We start from the raw sequence: 20,309 nt of genomic DNA on the forward strand, positions 1-20,309 counted from the left end.
GAAATTCAGTAGAAGGGGAAAAGCAGTGCACACGTGTTCCCATTCAGCATTTTTAATGTGAAATGTTGTTAAACTTCAATAAATAAGTTATGTTTTCAGGTTCAACTGCAACCAGTATTTTTACAGGCACAAATACATATATATATATATATATATATATATATATATATATATATAATATAATATAATATAAACACTCACATTTACTTATTAGAATTCTCTTTTGAATCTTATTACATCGAAAAAGAAAGTTTATTAAAATAGTTTGCTTACTCTCTTTGCACTGAATAGAATTGCGTACAGTTTTGTTGTACTTTTTGTGTGATGAAAATAAAGAGTCTGTATATAGTAATTCTATTCTATTCCATGATTCTGTACAAACAATATATTAAAAGGATAAAGTGAAAGCACAAAGGTGGGATTTGCAGTAGAGTTGTGAAAGTTTCTGAAAACCATGATGTAATACACTCGAGAAGAGATTCTCTTCTGTCCTGATGATTTCCTCTCTCTGGGAAATTCTCCATCATGTGTGCGCTTATTATCTTTGGTCTCCTCAGATGAGCCTTTGGCACGCGGCCTCCTATTTCCACAAAAACATTTCTCCGCAAGCCCCGATGGCAGGAAATGACGCAGAGCCTGCTGACGAAGATGCAGCAGGGTTTTTGACAGATGTGAGGTGACACTCTGGATTAGAGCAAGAATGCTCATCGTACATATCACCTCTCTAAGAGTGGGGTTTGCATGTCCTTAAAGTTGTTATAGAATTAAACTAAATTAGACTATGAGACTTTCAAATGGGAACACAATAGAATTTCCCAACAGGTCTTGGTGAGAGAATTTAGACATTTTTCCAGCAAAAGTATCCTGTGGCCTCTGTTTGCACAGTTGCATCTGAACAAAGCATGGTCTAGTTTTGCAGTGTGGATACACACCATCACACCACACACCTAACGCAGACCCTGTAACCATAACTATAGCCCCTTAACTTTATCGACTATTACATTCTAACCCCCAACCATAACTCTGACCCTAACTGCCCCCTTTTATAAAAATTTTGTGGACATTGGCAGGTTTTTTCCCCCTGCATTCCAAAACTATATCATAACAATGTGATTGGATACTTGCAATATTGACCCTGGACCAGCATTGAATATGATGCTCCAGGAACAACACCAATATGGGGATATCAGATTATTCTGGAACAGAGTGGAGATATTTGGTCTTAATGCACAGCTCCATGTTTGGTGTTTGGTGAGAATCAAATACAGCAGACCTCAACTCAATGGAAATGCTGTGGTGCGACTTTAAAACATCTGTGCAGGAATAAATGCCCCCCAAACTCGATGAAATGGATCAACAAAGAAGAATGGGCCAAAATTCTGACACTTCAAGTTATTGCTGCTAAAGGTGGTTTTACAAGCTACTGAATCATTGGCAGTACTTAGTTTTCATAGCAACGAATATTTGTCGCTACTGAAATGACTAGAGGAAATATTTCAGGCACTTTTTATTTAAAGGAGAGGTGACAGACCATAAAATGAACAGAGAACGGACAGCACAGCATGTGCAAAGACAGAAAAGGAATCATGAAGTCTAAACAGTGCTCGTTTACAAGAAAAAAAAATCTCTCAGTGCTCTGAAGTAACAATCAAACATGGCACAAATGAGAACCATGAGCTGAGTATTGCACTTGAAGAACTGCTGTGGAATGTGCTTACATTTGAAACATTTTTTTAATAGAAAAAACAACAGATAAAAACATTTTTCTTTAAATATGTATTAAAAGTCTCTCAGGGACTTCATTATCTATCAAACCTGAGAGATTCTATTGTGTAGATAAATATACAATGTTTCTACTGTGGCATTTAATGAAAAAGTGCCATATTCAGCATTCAAAGTACCAGAACCAGAATGTATAATTACAAGATCTAATTTAATTAAATATCTATTTCAGCACACAATATAATTGGTCCCTAAACAGAATCATCTTATCTTTTGCTGCAGCAAACATCCTTTCAACTTTTCATTTCAAGCAAGATTATAACTTATCTCTGCTGACCATGAAGAAGGCCTCACGAGCCATAAAGCCTCCCAAAATGTCTCTGACCCTTGAGTATCGGGGTCATTTGATTCAAGTGTGTCTGATGATATGGTAAACTGGCAGAGACGTGATGTATGAGGTCTCTGTTATTCTGTTTAGCGGGTTCTTTCGTTGCACTCTTACACCCAGTCCAAAGATCTCAATCAGTGTCTCACACAAAGTTCCTCTTCCCTTATGTGTCCTCGTGTCGGTTGTAATAGTCACTGAAGAATGAATAAATACTGAACACCACACACACAGCCACAAACAGCGTCAAAGTGAGCCATAGAAGCCGCCGACTCGTGGATACCTTGGGGCAGAACTCGCCTACAACAGCCAGGACTTCCTCCATCCTCCTGCAAAGATAATAAGTTCATATAGCAGGTGACAAAATATTGGGCAGGGGAAAGTGCTCATTATGGAGGAACTACAGAAGTTTCTTTAAATTACAGACATTATCTAAACTATAAAAAGACCGTATATATTTGTTGAAATAATGGCTGTGGAGGCTAATTTTACTCTCACTTTTAATCCCACAAGATTAATTTAGCGATACGCATGTAAAAGTTATATGCAGCTGTGCAACCTTTGCAAGCTGTGCAAAGGTCTTGAGCTTTTTCCTGTAATTTTTAAAGTGGTCTTGAGCAAAAGTTGCCAGACATTGGCTGCGTTTTCACTCATTTTCAGTCCAGTCCTTGTACCTGACTATTTTCTTTCTTTTTCTTGTTTTGACAAATGAATCATTCAAGCATAAAAAAGCCAACACATAGCAAATTAACAAAGACCTGACACACGACCTGAGTTGATCTATGTACCGTTTATGTTTGCTTTTATGCTCTATTTTCACATATGTTTGCAAATGCTTCCATAAATCACTGCACAAATCACTGAGTGTTTTGTGCTTGGACTTATTAATCTTTTCTGTTTTTTTATGTGTTATACTTTCAGCACTTTCTGGGTTGGTTTCCTTATTTTTATGCCTTTCTAGTTTTAGTTTAGTAATCTAGGTTCTGTTCATGGACATTGTTTGTACTCAGTTCCTTGTTTCAGTTATCCTGCATCTTACTGTTAAGTCTCTGTCTCTGTTAGGTGTTTTCCTGTTTTATCTTGGTGGTCTTTCATCTCTTGTTCTTTGTGTGTAATTCTACTTCCCTTGGTGCGTTATTTCTAATTAGTTCCAGCTGTATTTCCCAGCTGTTTCCACTTCCCTCATTACTTCTTGTAGTTATTGTCTCCATTTCCCCTTAACTTTCGTTGAGTTGTCCTTGGCAGGTGTCTTACCTAGTGCTGGTCTTTCCTTGTGCTTTCTATTGTTCCCTGAATGTTTGCTTTCCTCATCTTAATACGTCATCTTGGATACTTTCCAGACTTTTTAAACCTTGGTAGCTGTCAGCATTAAAAGCTCACCTTATGTTATTCTGTCTCAGCGTCTTGCATGTGGGTCTGTAATAAGGTCTACCATCCCCACAGCAACTCATGAGAGAAATGAGGTGTGGCTAAAGACTTTTGCAGAGTACTGTAGATATAAACTCACTCTTTGTGATTTTAAAAATGGGTTTGTGGTGTTGTTATAATTTTTTTATGTATTTTCAATTAAATGTAACATTTTGTGTGTAATAAAGAGATTCATCTTCCACTGATCATGAATTATTTACAAAAAGAGCACAAATAATTTGTTGTGCTTATATCAATACTATCAGAGATGAGCATAAATACACAATTTATATTTCCTTTTCTAACATGACAGAGTGAGTTCACCTGCTGTTCTTAAGCCTCTCTCCGCTCTCTTCGTCCTTATTTTTTGTTTCCAGCAATTTGTCCGCAGCACTTTCGTCTTCACGTTTTTCTTCCTGAAGCGCCTTGCCTTGCTTCAGTCCATCTTGGTAGCTGCGTTTGAAATATTCACATTTACAAGTGAAATTGGGACACACAACTGAAATGATTTCTGATAAACAACTGTGTCATCACACTGTCCGCTTATCTACACTAAAAAGCAGAAGAGAGGGCCTCACCCTTTTTGATAGGCCTCCTCTTCGATATTTGCCTTGATCTCGGCTCGGAGCTCCTCCAGGTTTACTGAAGGCTTGGCTGGCTCATTTTCCTGCTCCGACACACTCTTTCCACTGCATTGTTTCAGATAGGAAAGAACAATTAGCCTTGGACACCGTGACGATCACAGCAGACGTAACAAAACACTGTTACAGTCAGGTTCCATCACAGTACTGCGGCCCGGTCGTATAACGGATGAGACGCAGCGCAGGCCGAGTGGGATGTGCATCCCACCATCACGAGAACGATGAGTACAAACGAAAAACTGTGATTGCACTTTGCACATTTGTTATTGCGATTGTCCTTAAAGAACATCTAGCCCAGACACTGAGAGAGCTCTACTCAGGCTGACTTTATAACTACAATATGATTGGAGCCTTGTGCCTGGACTTCATCAAACTCTTTCATAAATGTTTAGATTACTGGATAGCAGTCCCGTAATAGCATATCCCTCAACTCTAGCTTTTTTTTTTTAATGCTTTCAGGTTTATTTTTACCTCACTGGAATTGTTTCTGCACTTTAAAAACATCCTGAAGGTCACAAAAACAAGCTGAAGTCCCATCTGAGCGCTTTTGATAAAAATGATTAGAAGTTCAGGGGTGAGAGGACTGAGGAATGACCTTGAAAATTAAGCAGTGGCACGTGACTTACATGCAGCCATGTATGTGTGTGTGCACGTGTAACAATATTAATACAAGAAACATACCATTCTGTTCCTGGTTGTGCAGCCTCTGTGGAGGTGGTGCCTTTCACGTCATTTGCTTCACACTGAGGAGAAAAGTGTTAAAAAAAATCGTAACCCTAATCTAAATCTTAATAACAAAACAGTATTTGCTACAATTGGCTTTACTTCTCTGGATGAACATATGCTTTAACATTTCGGGCCTTTATAAACTTTATTATCTATTTTTGATTTTTCAGTTCCTCTTGGAGAAATACTAATTTCACATTTCAGAAGGTTTTTGGCACAGTTACATAACCCTTGTTTTTGTGCTATGGTCTGTGTATTTTGAATTTTGTACACACTCAACAGATGTGAATTATCTCAAAAAGAAAAAAGAAAAATGACAGAGTGATACAACAGTTTTAACCAAGGACAGCAAAACAAATCTGACTAAAACTGTGTTGTGAGGACTGCCTCGAATTTCTTGAGCTGACATTGTTTTTAGTGATTGTCCCTCGAGAGGATTCAAGTGTCCAGCCAGGTTCCCTTCACTGTGCCAGAAGAATGTCACAACTTGTTTATGGAACCAGATTTGACTGACTGCTAAGCCAGGACAGATCTAGCCTTTCCTTGACTTTCCCAAAGGAAATGAAGGTTTTTCTAGCTACGTTCACTTCTGGTAAACCCGGAGAACTCATTGATGACATAGATTGAAGTGATGAGTTATTTATAGGATCAAGCTCTACTTGTTCAGAAACTAATTTTGAATTCGCTATCCTGAGATGCCCAGTGATACCTTGCATAGTGTCCAGCAGCACCTGGAACCTTGTATTGGATAAGCAGAATACCTGGAGAGAACCCAGGAAGGAAGATGCAAACTCCACTTTGCACGCAGGGTCCTCTGATCAGTAATCATTGCTTTAATATGAGACAGACAGTCTGATACTTTATGGACTTTATTGTACCAGTTTCGACTCATGTCGATGGTCAAACACCTCGAGTGACCCTGCTAAAGTAAAGTAAACTTCTATAGGAGTAATCTTCTATATGCCAGATATTTGGTGTTAATATGTTTCTTATAAAGATGAACTATTTTAGCAGGAACTCATTCAGAAACTCCACAGTTTTATTTCAATGTGCTACTGAGGACTGCTCTGAGAATCAAAGAGAAAAACATTTGTTTGTATCAAGCAATCTGTCACATACGACACATAAAAAAAGTTTTAAAAAAGTACTTTTTCCTTTTAAAAACTGTTTGTGTCTGTAAAAATGCCAGCTACATTTACAGAAATACTTGAGTGGAAGTATTTTATTTTACAAGAGATGAATATGTTGCCCACCTGCTGAGAAACTTTAACTCAGCAGTTTATCTGTGAGCGTGGGTGTCATTGTACTAAATGCTTAATACATCATTTCCCATCATTTCTCATCAGGACAGGAAGACCTACCAGGACAGGAAGAGCAGCACCAGTTGTGGGTCCTGCGTTGGAGCCTTGGCCAGCTGTGGCCGGGGTCTGACCCGGGATGTTAAGAAGATTAAACTTTGGCACCACCGCTACGCTCACCCTGCGTCGAGGCACCTGGTCGGGTGAAAAGAAGACAAAACATGGAGCACTGTGTTTTACAAAAACAGAGTCACTATAACTTTTCTTTTTTGTAAAGAAAAACGAAACAGAAAAAAACTGTAAAAACGGGGGAGGGTGAGACATTTTTAGGTGTGCTCGCAGCATGACAGTATGGTCATACTTGCCACCCACTTTGGCGGACGGATTTATCTCTGACCCTTTGGACTGGTCAGTGAATAGGAATCATGGTCCCTAGAGGCGCCGATGGGGACATAATTTATAGGGGCGAGGAGGTTAAGACCATTATCCTCGTCTAGTCTCTTTATTTTATTTTATTTATTGTTGTTTAGGGTTCAATTTAAGATTCTTCAGATCACTTTTAGAGCTCTTCATGGTCAGATGCCTCCGTATAATAGTGAACTTCTGTATGGAACCATATCTAACTACTAGCTCTCTGAGCTCAGCTGATCCTGTTGGTGATGCGTCAGAAGAAGTTAATGACAAAAGGCAAAAGGTGACTGTGCTTTTGAATTTGTGGCCCCCAAGTTGTGAAACTCGCTTAAATAGAATTTTGGATCTGTGGACACTGTTGATAACTACCAACCTGTACAGATTTACTTTTATATTTTTAAACAGCTACTGTGAAAAATAACCATGACAATCAGCCAAGTGGTTGAATCTTTATATTGCTTGTTTTGTCTGACTGGCAGTTGCACATCCAAAACCTGTGCAACAACGTGAAGCAGAAAAAAAACACAAAAAATTCATTGCTTACCTTTCCAGGGATGAGGGGCATTGGTCTACATGGACGTGGAAGTCCATCGTCTTTATAAAGAGAGACAAAGAACCAGCATTAATAAAGCACAGTAACCATTTAAATGCTGATGTTTCTCCCACATCGACAGTAAAGCTGCTCAGTAATGCAGCATTAGTACACTCCAGGCGCTGTGGGAATTTCCTAGCGGAATATACGAGTGAAGATGAAGCCAGCAGCGGTGCTGAAAAGGGAACACAAGTGTAATCTTACCTCCAGGGTCTACAGACACTCCGTAACGAGTCGAGTTCTGGTTGGCCAGCTTCTTAAACTCCATGAGCTCTGCATGGTCCTTCTCATACGTCCTCTTAAGATTTTCCACATACTGCATCATAACCTCTGTGGCCTTGTTCATACGCTTCTCCTGTTAGACAATAAAACCAGTCTAAGCAGGCTTAAGTTACAGCATGAGCACAAAAACAAGAGCTTCCACTAAAAAACTGTACATAGAGAGGAAATCATTCAACAGATGTACAAACCAAATACACAATAACCTGTGTATTTATGGATTTGTCCAACATATCTTTGACTTCTCCCATCATGTTGCTGATATTTTAAGTGAAGTTAAATGTTTTTAAAGGTGAATTAATGACACTATAAATAAACTGAAAACACACAGATTATTTATTTGATATTATGGGAAAACACAAACAAGTATTTCTCTAAAAATATCCACACTCATCATGAATGAAAAAGAGGAATTAATAGATTGCTATTAATAGATTGGTAGCTGTACACAAAAGCAATGATTCATCTGATTGATTTGGGGTTTTAAATAGCTGAAGCTCTTTTCCTGATGTTTTCATTAGCTGGCCTGAGGTCAGCCATGACATCAGATAAAAATCCTTCAGCATAATTTAAAAAACGCTGCCAAACAGGCATTCCTGGAGTACCAGTTGTTTAAACAATAAGCTGTTTCGTGTATTTTCGCAGCATGTTTCACTAAATTGTATAAAATTCTCATTCGTCTGTGTGTAACTGCACCTGGCGAACTGCGCCCACTATCTCTGCTCTGCTGGAGAGCCGTGTGGCAAGCCTGTGCAGCACTGCTACCGTCTCTTTTAGGCGCTGATAGGCTTCGCGCTGCTCCAGGTTCTGCCACATCGGCGCAGTCATCTGCAAGAAACACAACATGTTGTTGCAAATCTCAGGAAGAGAAAGTGTGCGTCCTTTATTGCACCTGAATTAACTCAGGCAAGAAAAATATTTACTGTGGGACACGTCCAGGAAACATTCAATAAATGAATGAGCACTAAAGAGCCAGGGGGAAATCTCCTTTTGTTGTAAGTTATCATCTATCTTACATCAGCCTCTGCTTTCGAGGACCAACCTTTAGCGCTCCTTTGAAGTCGTCTAATTCTTTTTCCGTGTCCTCCTCAGTCAGGTTCCTCTCCCTCTCTGACTGCTTGAGTCGCGTCTCCAGAGTGTAGTTGTCATTACGAAACGCCAGTGACAGCTGGACGAATGCATTCTGTAGAAAGAAAGCTAATGCAGTTCAACACTCAGATTAAGAAACATATTAAAATGAAGGTGAGCTGCCTGTGATCGCAACACATGAACTCATTGTAAATAGTCATAGACGGGAGTCGGTGCACACGGTTACTGATGTGTGAGAATCAAGCGTCCCTGAGATGAGCATGGGGAACAAACTGTGAGTGTGGCATTCGACCTCTTGATGTTTTGTTATGTTGATCAAAGCTAATCTGCAGAGGTTTTTCCAACATACACGCCTGAGAGGAAATCTATGACCTCTGACTGTCCTGATCCAGACACATCCCAGAGGGAGCAGCGCGAGAGGCTATAGTCCGGGGCTTACAGCGTCACAGATGCCTGGATTTTCTCCACAGGAAATCACACAGAGTCTCTTTGGACTGATCAGGAACAGAAAAACACTTTCCTGTTGACAGAACACCACCGAAGCCAGGCAGGCAACCTCTGACGACCATGTAATTGTTTTTGCATCTCTTGTATAATTTTACAACTTCCATGAGCAACTTTTACCCAAGAATATCCCCAGCAGGGAATTATAAAGTTTTTATGATTCTAAGCATCTGCTTTGGGAACACAACAGGTTATTACAAACACTTGCACATGTACTTGAAAAAGCTCAAACCTGAGTGGAACAATCCATCTGCTTCCAGTGTTTGAACACAAGTCACTGTTCAAAGCAAACACTTTACTGCTGGCAGTCACTTTTATGATTTGCTATATTCTAACTCATGTGCAGCTAATCACTGTGGATAATTTAAAAGGCGCAAGTCAGAACGTTAAAGCAAATATGTCTTATTTGAAAAGGAACATTTGGAATCTGCTTAAACTTATGTTTCGTTTTTCTTTTCTTTGTTTAAAGAAGTAAATTACATTTTTAAATTGGTCGAGTCTCCACTCCCTTCAGGCTTCCAAACGTTACATAAGATAAAGTGTCTTTAGCTTCTATAGAAACATATTTGCTCATTTATTTGTGTAAACTGACTTTGTGCACAGAAAATATGTGAATGAGCTTCAGAAGTGCTGTTAGGTGGATTTTGTTACCATCATTTAGCTGTTTCCAGTCTTTTACTAAGATTAGTTATCAAACTAACTGCTGTAACAAAATTATTTCCCAAATTTGCAATAAATATTACTTTATATTACATCATATCGACTGGCATTATTAGGTAAAATTAGATTTTCACAGATACATCAGTATGGAAGTATTTATTGTCTATTTTCAGTCAAAGTGATGCTTGGTGTAGCCTCAAATCAGTCCCAAAGGTGCTCAGTTTCCTGTTCTTAGTGATAGGAGCGGCACCCAGTGTGGTATTCTGCTACTGTAGTCCATCTGTTTCAAGGTTTGATGCATTGTGCATTCAGAGATATTTGTAATGGGTGTTTTTTTGAGTTACTCTTGCCTTCCTATCAGCCCAAAAGCAGTCTGGCCATTCTCCTCTGACCTCTGATATCAACAAAGCATTTTCACCCAGAGAACTGCCACTCACTGGAAATTTTCTTTGAACAGACGATTGTTTGGAAAAACCCAGCAGATCAGCAGTTTCTTACTCAGACCAGCCCATCTGGCACTGACAACCATGTTACATTCAAAGTCTCTTAAATCACGTTTCCTCCTTATTCTGATGCAGTTTGAACTTCAGTGAGTCGTCTTGATCGTGTCTATGTCCCTGATCAATGCACTGAGTGCATGATTGGATATTTTCATTAATAACGTTTGAATTAGGTGTACCTAATGTAGTGTACACATGCATAAACAGAATAAGGGCCAGTGTGTCAGTATTGCTCCCTTTTAATTTACAGACTAAACCCCATTATCCATCCTCTTATCTAGTTCTTGGTGAGAATATAAATTCAGAGATCAGGTACCAACCTCAACTTCTTTTTCGCTGAGTGGAGGAGCACTGGAATGAAATGAGAGAATGGAAGCATTACTCATAACAGTGAGATAGATGGTTATAAATTAAATGTTAACTACAGCAGCAGGTTGTTACACACCAGCCAGGCAGACCCCGATGAAGTTTGAGTTTTCTCAGCATCAAGTCTGAAATGTTGGGCATGGCGTCGGATCTTTCATTTGTGTCACTGGTAGGTGTGTTCAGTGATGACGGCGAATCTGCAGACACAATGCTACACAAATTAGAGCTCAAAATTATTTCTGGAGAATAATTTAAGTTTAAGGTAATTTGATATCTTCTGTGCAAGCTGACATAAACCAAATAGGAGATAGGAGGAGAGTGTTGTTACTACTACTAGTCCCATATAAATACATCGATCTTTGGGTGGTCAAACCAGTTCTCACCGGAGTAAATTCCAAGCAAAATCTTAGTGATTGGACTTTTTAAAGTCTCAGAACATAAGCATAATTTCCTCTTTTCATCAGGTGCTCTGTGGTTCACAAGCTTTAACAATAATGCCATCTGCTGATAAAAAACGAGAGCACAAGTTTCCTTTCTGCTGCAGTACTGTCAGGGGTGGAATAGAGGTAAAAAAAACAGAAAAGAAAGAAAAGAAAAAGTCGTCATTTTCTGAAGCGAATCAGATTTCAGGAAGTGCACACCCTCAGTGTGCTGAATGTGCTTCTGAAAGTACTTTCTGTCTTACACAGGGCAAGAGGGCAAACAAGGAGCGTCACCTTTTTCCTGTTCAGCAGCTTCGCTCAGCTCTGGTAACTTCGATCCCACGATGCTTTGGTTTCGCATTAGCTTGTGCTCCTGTGCGCGCGCGCACACACACACACACACACACACACACACACACACACACACACACACACACACACACACACACACACAAAACATTATGGCATTTTTATATAATTGTTACAACATTCTACCAAATGGACAGCTGGCACATAAAAAGAGGAAATGATAACAATAAGACTGAATTGCTGCTTTACCTCTCTGAGTTTAGACAGCTTCTGTGCACCCACCGGTGGGGTGGGGAAATCCTTGTACCCCGAAGTCTTTAAGCCAGCATCCTTGGGCTTGTCTGAGAAACTGTCCTCAGTTTCTGAAGGGAAAACCGGGGCTCCATTTCTAGAGTTAAGACTGCCTACAGCATCCCAGGAAACAGCTCTCATTAGTGGTGGAAAGGCCCCAATAGTCTTAATCTCTGCTGTACACGGTGCCTGTTGAGTAGAAGGTCTGGGCACAGGCTTGGCGACCCCTGTGGCTGGAGCCTGGTTTGGACTTCGATTTGACTCGTCTGATTTGTTGACAACTGTAGGACTCTTGGGTTCACCGTTTTTCTGAACAGCAAAACGAGGTGTGAGAGTCCCCGAGGACACTTTCCTTTTGTCAGCTAACTTCCAGTCCACCAACAGCTTTCCCTAAAGTTGGCAAGATATGAGAGAAATACTGTATGTGCATTTCATCAGGCATTAAAGCGGTTGGATAACACTCCAGTTGGACATGTTGGTGCTTCATAAGAGAAGCTAGGGTAGCACTACAGCATGCTTGTGAGGACAAACTAATAGTTAGAAGCTGAGATTCAGAGTATACTGTCCTGTGAAAAACGGAGTATACCCTTACTGCTTCCACAGGAATTAAGAAGGTAAGCAGCAGCCATGTGCTATTATTAAATACACTTAATCAACTGATCATCAGCAAGTGTGAGCACCTCTATAAAAGCAGAAGCTTTGTCAGTTCATTAGTTTGTTATTAGTTTATTATTAACACAATGCCACAGTTTTTCCAGGAGTGGACGCCCCAGTGCAGAGCTTAGGCCGTGCAACACTCCGAGAACCTAAAGAAAACCTGGAGGCTGTCGGTGCAATCCCTCCGCCTCTTAGTGAATACACATATGGCACAAATGTTAAAATTCTAGCTGACTCCCTTTTTGAGTTGTTGCATTCATTGCATGCATTAGTATTGCATAGAATTGTATAGTTAGTAATTAGTACCTTTTTATCTCTTAATTTTTACTTAGCATGTTATTTATTTGTAATTCCTAGTTTTATATCTCTTGGAGATATATCCTTTATATATTTATAAATGGAACGTGGGGGGGGGGGGCTTAGGGTGAAACAGCATTTTGGTACACTGTATACTGTGTATACTACTGTATTGACAATAAAGCTCTTGAATCTTGAATTCAAAGAGATTTTCAAAGATGTGACCTCTGACCGTGACCTTGAGTTCAAAGAACTCATCATTACCAAACAAACTTGAAGCAATGTGATGCAGAGCGGGCCAAAATTCCTCCACAACGCTGTGAGAGACTGATAAAGATAAAGATTTCGAGGTATTGCTGCTAGAGGCGTCTCTACAAGCCACTGAATCAGGACTGCATAGAGTCCTGTGAAGTGTTTCTTTTTCACATGACTGCACAGCTGAGGTTGGTGTGAAATTCAGACAACAGACAACTTATAATATATACCTGAGAATAACATAATAAATCTTGACAAAGGTCACAGGGAGGCGTTTTGAATCTTTCAATGATCAGTTGTGTTTTTCCTCGTCACATTTGACATTTGAGTTTTGGTGTGTAAATAAAAAAAACACAGTAAGCCTGTTGATCGTACCTCCTGGTTCTGGCTGGTTGCATCAGGCTGCTCCCTCCCTGGAAACACCTCCTGATACTACAAGAGATAATAACAACTTTCTTCTGTTAAAATTTACTAACCTGATTAAAATTTGCCCAATGGTGATTTTTTTTCTTTGTTTTGTTCTGTTTTTTTTTTTCCAGAGACAATGTTCCACTTCATATAAAGCAAATTAAATAGAGGAACATTTAAAAAAACACACACAAAAAGAGCCAAATGTGGCAAACATGTCATACTTCACACCACTGTGGGTGAAAGCTGTTTAACAGTGAGATCAGTTTCTTTACCTGGATCGTCTCCGAGGGTCCTGCTGCTGAAAGAGCAGAAAACAACTTACAAATCATCTTCACCAACTCAAGGAGTGAAAAAATGACGCCAAATTAGGAAAAAGGTTAAAAATGAGGAGTGTAGTTTATTGTTAATAAATCCAAAGAATCCAGACATGAGACAGAAAGCACACACCGGTCTGAGGGGCCACAGTAAGTGAGCTGCTTCTCGATGAACACGGTGAGGATGATGGCGTTGGAGTCGGTGAAAGACCTGAGGTAGCGGGGTTGTGAAATAAAAATTGAAGCTATAAACATCTTTAATTTAAATGAAACGCTCAGACACCAGCTTCACACTCATAAATCTATGTGCAATGTTTTAGTTTCTATGTTTGTGTATGTTTGTGCGTGCGCGCTACCTGTGGGCGAATCAGTGAGGCTGCTGGTGGATCGCCGGCCTCGGCGTGTCAGGAAGCGATCGCTGACCTTCTTGGCCTCTTCAAGCAGCTCCAGGTTCTTCTGTCGATCCTCCTCGGAGAGCTGCAGCTCCGGGAGCGGATCTTTCACCAGGTCAATCACATTACCTGTGCTGTCTGAGAAAGATAATACACACGTGACACACAAATGCACACAGACCCGTAAAATTTCTGCTTGTTTCTGGTACCAAAATATAAGCAGATAATATGCCGTAAAAAACAAAACAAAACACAAAATTAGGCTTCAAAATATATCAGATCAAAAGTGTATGCTCTGTTGTATCGGAGCAGCTGTGTCTCAAGTGTATTTATGTGGGATTCATTGGTCTAAAATCTCAAAGCAAGGAATAATTCACGGATGGATATGAGCCAGGAAATCAGGTGATGAGTGCTCGCCAACTTGGGGATGATTTTATCGTCTCCTCTTCTCGGAAACGGGCAACAAGCTAAACATCAAAAGTAATCAAAGTGCCAAAAGCATTTCAAGCATGTGTGAGTCTCAGGATGCAGATGACCAAACTTAGTCTTAATGTTGTAAGAGTTCTTGTGTATCCACGCACAGTGAGAACATTAATTTATCTTTATACATCGCTGGACAGGTCTTTCAACAAATCTGATTGAAATATCTTTTATATAAAAAAAAGTCACTGTGAGAAGTCGCGATTTGACACAGTGTTAAAAATGTTTACCTAAGAACGGTTTAGTTATGGAAAAACACTTAAAAATAAAGTGGAAATTTTTTATATGGTGCTGCACTACATCAAATAATAACTATTACATCATAACACTGTAAAAACTACAGTGATGTATGTGTGTTTGTGTGATTTACCCACCAATTGTGGTGATGGGCACCCCGGGGGAGCTTCTGACCAAGCGAGCTCTGGGACTGTGTGGTCTGAGAGAGAAAACTGTGATGATCTGGAAATGCTGTCTCTGTTTCAAATTAAAATTGAGAAAGCTACTGGACGATTACCTGGCCTGTTCCAGCGGACGCCCATCCTGATGGACAACCTTAGCCTGCTTTGGGTAGACGATGGTGGGCGCAGTCATGACAACAGCTCGACTTTCACCTGGTACTAACTGTGCAACACAAAAAAACTTAAGTGTGCATCACTTAACACATCAGCCAGTTTGTGATATTAGATTAAACACAACCTTAATAAGGAGCAGATCTTTTTAAATTAAGCTTGAACTTACACAATAAAAGGGTTAAAGGTAGATTTTGAACATTAACTTAAACCTTAAACTACATATTCCAAAAAAACAAAAAAAGAGCCAAATTTCAACAAACCAGTTTAAATCTGGCACTAACAGGAGAATATTGATTTGACCCACTTAAGCACAAAGAGGTCTGTCACCTCTAGTAGGTTATGATGAACACTATTGTGGAATAGCTTCAAAAGGCTGCTAAAGGTAAGTACGCAAATAAATACAGACTGACATGAAACCCTTATTCTTTGAGAGGTGCTCTTAAAGCTTATCTTTGCAATAGATTCTTGAAAAAGGAGTCTTTCTGCTGCAGACAGGCTGCTGATTCACCGTGGCTCTGTTCCTATAAGGGTGGATACTTTTATAGTGTTGACTTATGCACTGAAGATTATATTACACAGTTTCATTACTTTCTTCAGAGATTTCTTATCTAGCTTGTGTGTTTATGAGGTAAAGGTCACTGTTCTCTGAGGTTTAGCCTGTTTAACTCTTTATTATCTCTGGGATAATTAATGACTCAAACTCGGAGTCTGCCCCATTAAGATCTGTCCTTAAAGTCTTTGAAAGCATTTCTAATCTTTATATATTTCAAGGGTGAGATCGCTCAAATGGCACACAGATAAAACTTCTGATTATTACCATTACCATCACCACCAGCCTATCACAGGGCTAACACAGAGAGACAGACAACTATTCACACTCACGTTCACAGCTATGGCCAGTTTGCCTAATCCCACTAACTGCATGTCTATGAATTTGGGAGGAAGCCGGAGTAGCTAGAGAGAACCCACGCAGACATGGGGAGAACATGCAAACTCCACAGAGAAAGACCCAGGATATTCTTCCTGTCAGCCAACAGTGCTAATCTCTATGCCATAAATACTGAAAAAACTAATAACTCAGACAGATCAATTAAGAACAAACCCCCCCAAAACATAACCAATCACAGGGATCAGGACAGGAAATGCTACTGATGTCACAGAAAAATGCAGTAAACTCTGGTGTTTTAAACACAATATCATTTAAAGTAGTGATGTTTAGCTGGTGGGGGTGGGGTAGGGGAGTCATGTGACATTAAACAGACATTAAACAGATAGAGGATGTGGTCATTGAACGGGAACTCAAACCATGGCTCCAAACCTGAGAGCCCAGTCCAACTCTGGTAAACCTGAGTGGACTTGTCTCCCCGAAGAAGTTCTTAAGCATGTTTTTTTTTTATCCTGTTGTATTTAGCTTCATAAGTAATTTTAGATATAAAAATGACTGAGGCCTTGATCTATGTGACCTCACAGCGGGCAACAGGCATCACTGGACAGCTACATTTCCACTATAAGGAAACTACAATCATTTAAGTTGTACAAAATAGTGACATATGCATCTATGCAAGTTTTTACAATACTTTTTTTTTAACGATAAGGAGCAAAAGACCTGCATTTATAAACTTTGCCACACATTTTCTTTTAAAAGTTGGTAAATTGCTTTTTCCCATCTAACCAAAGGGCTCAAATTTGTCACAAGGGACATGAAGCAGATATTTTACAGAGCCAAGGTATTTGTCAGATAGTAAAAAAAATCCTGCTGTGCAAACGTAAAAGCAGCTTTTACCCTTTTTTAAACACCTCACTTTACCTTGGCTCAGGGAAAGTTATTATGACAGCCGAAGTGACTTTCAAAGAATCGTAAAGCATTCATCAGTCACCGGAATGAAATTCATTTCCAAACATTTAGTGGGAAATAACTAAAACATGAGTGCAAAAAAAGGAAAGTATGTACCAAATCAGTTGCCAAAATTTCACTTTGTTAACTTCTGTCATTCTTTGCAAAGCACTGCCTTGGTCTGACAACAGCAGGGAACATTTGTGACAGAAGAAGGCTTAGTTAAGGAAAATATTGCTTTGCTCTCACTTGAAAAGGAATGAATCAGTGACTTATTCAGTGAAGGAACTTTTTTCTGAGGGAAAACTCAACATTGATAAAAAAAAATTCCTTTCAGGGCCAAATGAAGTATGAAGTCAGATGTTTTACCTAAAAACAGAATATCAAACAGGGACAGCAGCTGCACTTACTGTGCTGGGAGAGCTCGGGGAACTGTCCATCTCCTCTGGAGAGTCCTCCTCTTCCTCAGGCAGTGTGGGCATGGCCGGGTGCAGAGAAGGGCGAGAGCGGGTGTGCGGGAAAACAAAAGGGGTCTCAGCAGCAGGCGAGGCGTCACCGGACTCCTTGAAGTTACAGTCACTTTGTTCGAGAGGAGATGTTTGCAGCAAGTCTCGCTCTTCTTCCTGGAGCTATAAACACACAGAAAACCAAATACATGCATTTTAAGCATGATTAGAGGCATGCTGAGGAGAGCTCCTTCCGATCAGCAGCAGTTATTAAACTAGCACTTTAGCCACTTTTCTTTCTGCCTAACCACAGCTAAAAAAAGGATAAACCAGAACTAAGAAAACCATTGCACTGCACAAACAACTCCCAAAATAGCTCCATTCTGCACATTAGTGAGATTTCCCAGCATACTGTACATACGCATCAGAAATGAAATCACCGTGACTCACATCGGATGTATGGGTTTTAAACTTTCATGTGAGCATGATGATTTCCAGCCAGAGCATCAGGAAGCGTCAGAGAATAAAATAACATGAAACATGCCAGGAGTTCATATTGGGAGTTTTAACAGGAGCAACAAGACTTCAAGGAATGCTTCCTTATTCACACAGAGTCACCACAGTGGGTAGCTCTGCATTTTCGATTTGGTAGATTTTTATATCAGATGCTTTTCCTAAAGCAACACCAAAGGCATTCCTGTCTGCTTCCAGGATTGAACAGGAGAGCTGTTGCTTGTTCGGCAAATGCGTAAACCACTACACCATGAAACACTTTAAAAAAAAAAAGAAATCCTTCTTTGTCTGGTTCATGATCTTAATGACACGCTGTCTAAATTCAAAAGAAACAACATGCAGCATCTCTGCTTTACAGCACAAGTGACTGAAATCACAAACAAGCACTGCTCACGAGTGAGCCTGCAATGTTTCATGTGCTTTTCTTCCCACACTGTGACTTTCAGCAGGCGGTTACTGTTTTGAACACAAACAGTGACTGGGATGCGCTTTGTTGTTATAAAACGCTGCTACAGTCAGTTTAACTTGCTCTCACAGGCTGAATGAGGCAACGAGCTCCCGAGGGGCAGCGCAAAACAAACAGAAGGACTTCTAGATAAATTATGAAAAAATGATTTAGTGGATGGTGGATGGAGGATTACTGAGAGGAAGAGACTCATGTCTCATTCACATGAAGGCAATCAAAGTCAATTAATTAAAGCTTTCCTGACTAAAATTATACAGTGCTGCCAAAAAGTATTTGCCTTCTTCCTTTTTTAATTTTGCATATTTGTCACATTTACATGTTTCAGATCATCAAAAAAACTAATATTAGATAAAAGTTACCCATGTTACTTGCAGTTGCAATTATTAAAAAAGACTAATCCAAGTTCAGTTTCACTAGTCACACCCAGGCCTAATTACTGCCAGATCAAGAAATCACTTAACTAGAACCTATCTGACAAAGTAAAATAGGGTAAAAGATCTCAAGAAACACCACATCATACCAGGATCTAAAAATCAGCTGAGAAACAAAGTCTATCTATTTGAAAAGTATGACAAAGCCATTTTTAAGGCTTTGGGACTCCAGTGAACCACATTGAGAGCTTATTATTCACTTATTCACAAATGGAGAAAACCTGAATAGTCGTGAACCCTTTAAAGAGTGGCTGGCCAACCAAAGAGCACATTGACAACTCATCCAGAAGGTCACAAAAAATCCAGAAGAACATCTAAAGATCTGCCGGGCTCATTTGCCTCAGTTAATGTCAGAGTTAATGATTCAACAATAAGAAAGAGACTTGGAAAAAATGGCATCAAAGGAGAAAATCACTGCTGAGCAAAAAGAACAGAAGGGCTCAACTGACATTTGTGAAAAAAATATCTTGATGATTCCCAAGACTTTTGGGAAAATATTCATAGACTGTTGAGACAAAAGTTAAACTTTTTAGTGGTCCACCTCTGGTTTTGGAGTGGCCTAGTCACAGTCGAAGCCATTAAGGCTCAAAAACTCTCTGATGCGGCTGAATTAAAACAATTCTGCAAAGAAGATTGGGCCAAACCCCCTCCACAGCGATGTAAAATTGGCATTGGCAGCTATTGCAAACACTTGATTGCAATTCTTGCTGCCAAGCTTGGATTTGACTAGGGGCATTTACTTTTTTCACACAGGGCCAGTTACCAGGGTAATATTTTTTTCTCCTAATTAAATTAAATCACCATTTAAAAACTGCATTTCATATTCACTCGGATTATCTTTGTCCATCCATCTTTTCTGCTTATCTAGATCAGACAGCTGGAGCCTATCACAGCTGCCACAGGAAGCCAGTCTGGTGCAGGGTCAACACATAGATACAGTCAACCTTTCATATTTACAGTCATCACCAATCAATCTAAGCTCATGGATGTTTTTGGACTATGGGAGAAAGCCAGAGTACCAAGAGAGAACCCAGGCAGCAGACCTAACCATTTCACCACCGTGCCGATATCTTTGTCTAATATTAAAATTATTTTGATGATTTAAAACATGTAAGTGTGAAAAATACACAGAGATATAACAACATATGGGCAGCATTAAGAGGAAAAAGCCAACTGCAAACAAACTGAAGCAGGATTTAGTTTTGAGGAGAATGAAAATGAGAAAAATGCCTCAAATTTGCCAATTATATAAAAACCTAAATAATCTTGGCCCCAAGATAAGACCCAAAGAGCAGGGAACGATCAGCGAACATGAATTTAAATGAGTGCAAAGATTAGTGTAATCATCAAAGCTGAAGCTGTAAAAGCTGTGTAATCAAAATTTATGATGCGGCTCCTGCAAATGTGTACATGTAGAATATTTTATTAAGAGAAGAAAACAAGGCTGTTTGATTCAGTATATATCATAGTGGTACATGTGAAAACAACAAAACTATTAATCAATTCTCAATAAATGACTTTTAAAAACCACCATGTATTCATTTTACAGCGTTCAAAGTGCTGTCTTATTGAGTCAAACAAAAATGTAACAAAACCACATTATCACCACATCTGATGTTCACACTGGAAAAATAATAAT

General features: G+C 39.5%; 1 protein-coding gene across 1 annotated transcript in view; it reads right to left on the minus strand.

Annotated features, from left to right (window-relative positions):
• Positions 1-1,490: 1,490 nt before the first annotated feature.
• mrvi1 (murine retrovirus integration site 1 homolog) overlaps positions 1,491-20,309 on the minus strand; it is a 37,342-nt gene continuing 18,523 nt past the window's right edge. Inside the window, exons 20-39 of the mRNA XM_026167830.1 lie at positions 17,225-17,443; positions 14,923-15,029; positions 14,783-14,844; positions 13,893-14,066; positions 13,670-13,747; positions 13,495-13,520; positions 13,187-13,243; positions 11,561-11,992; positions 11,297-11,375; positions 10,660-10,777; positions 10,535-10,565; positions 8,504-8,644; positions 8,158-8,289; positions 7,387-7,537; positions 7,135-7,184; positions 6,243-6,374; positions 4,837-4,898; positions 4,093-4,203; positions 3,839-3,967; positions 1,491-2,436 (exon numbers count right to left, since the gene is read on the minus strand). Of these exons, the coding sequence (XP_026023615.1) occupies positions 2,274-2,436; positions 3,839-3,967; positions 4,093-4,203; positions 4,837-4,898; positions 6,243-6,374; positions 7,135-7,184; positions 7,387-7,537; positions 8,158-8,289; positions 8,504-8,644; positions 10,535-10,565; positions 10,660-10,777; positions 11,297-11,375; positions 11,561-11,992; positions 13,187-13,243; positions 13,495-13,520; positions 13,670-13,747; positions 13,893-14,066; positions 14,783-14,844; positions 14,923-15,029; positions 17,225-17,443 (2,454 nt within the window). The 3' untranslated portion in view covers positions 1,491-2,273. The remainder of the gene's footprint in view (positions 2,437-3,838; positions 3,968-4,092; positions 4,204-4,836; positions 4,899-6,242; positions 6,375-7,134; positions 7,185-7,386; positions 7,538-8,157; positions 8,290-8,503; positions 8,645-10,534; positions 10,566-10,659; positions 10,778-11,296; positions 11,376-11,560; positions 11,993-13,186; positions 13,244-13,494; positions 13,521-13,669; positions 13,748-13,892; positions 14,067-14,782; positions 14,845-14,922; positions 15,030-17,224; positions 17,444-20,309) is intronic.

This window comes from Astatotilapia calliptera, chromosome 1, assembly GCF_900246225.1.
Source record: "Astatotilapia calliptera chromosome 1, fAstCal1.2, whole genome shotgun sequence".
Taxonomy (NCBI): domain Eukaryota; kingdom Metazoa; phylum Chordata; class Actinopteri; order Cichliformes; family Cichlidae; genus Astatotilapia; species Astatotilapia calliptera.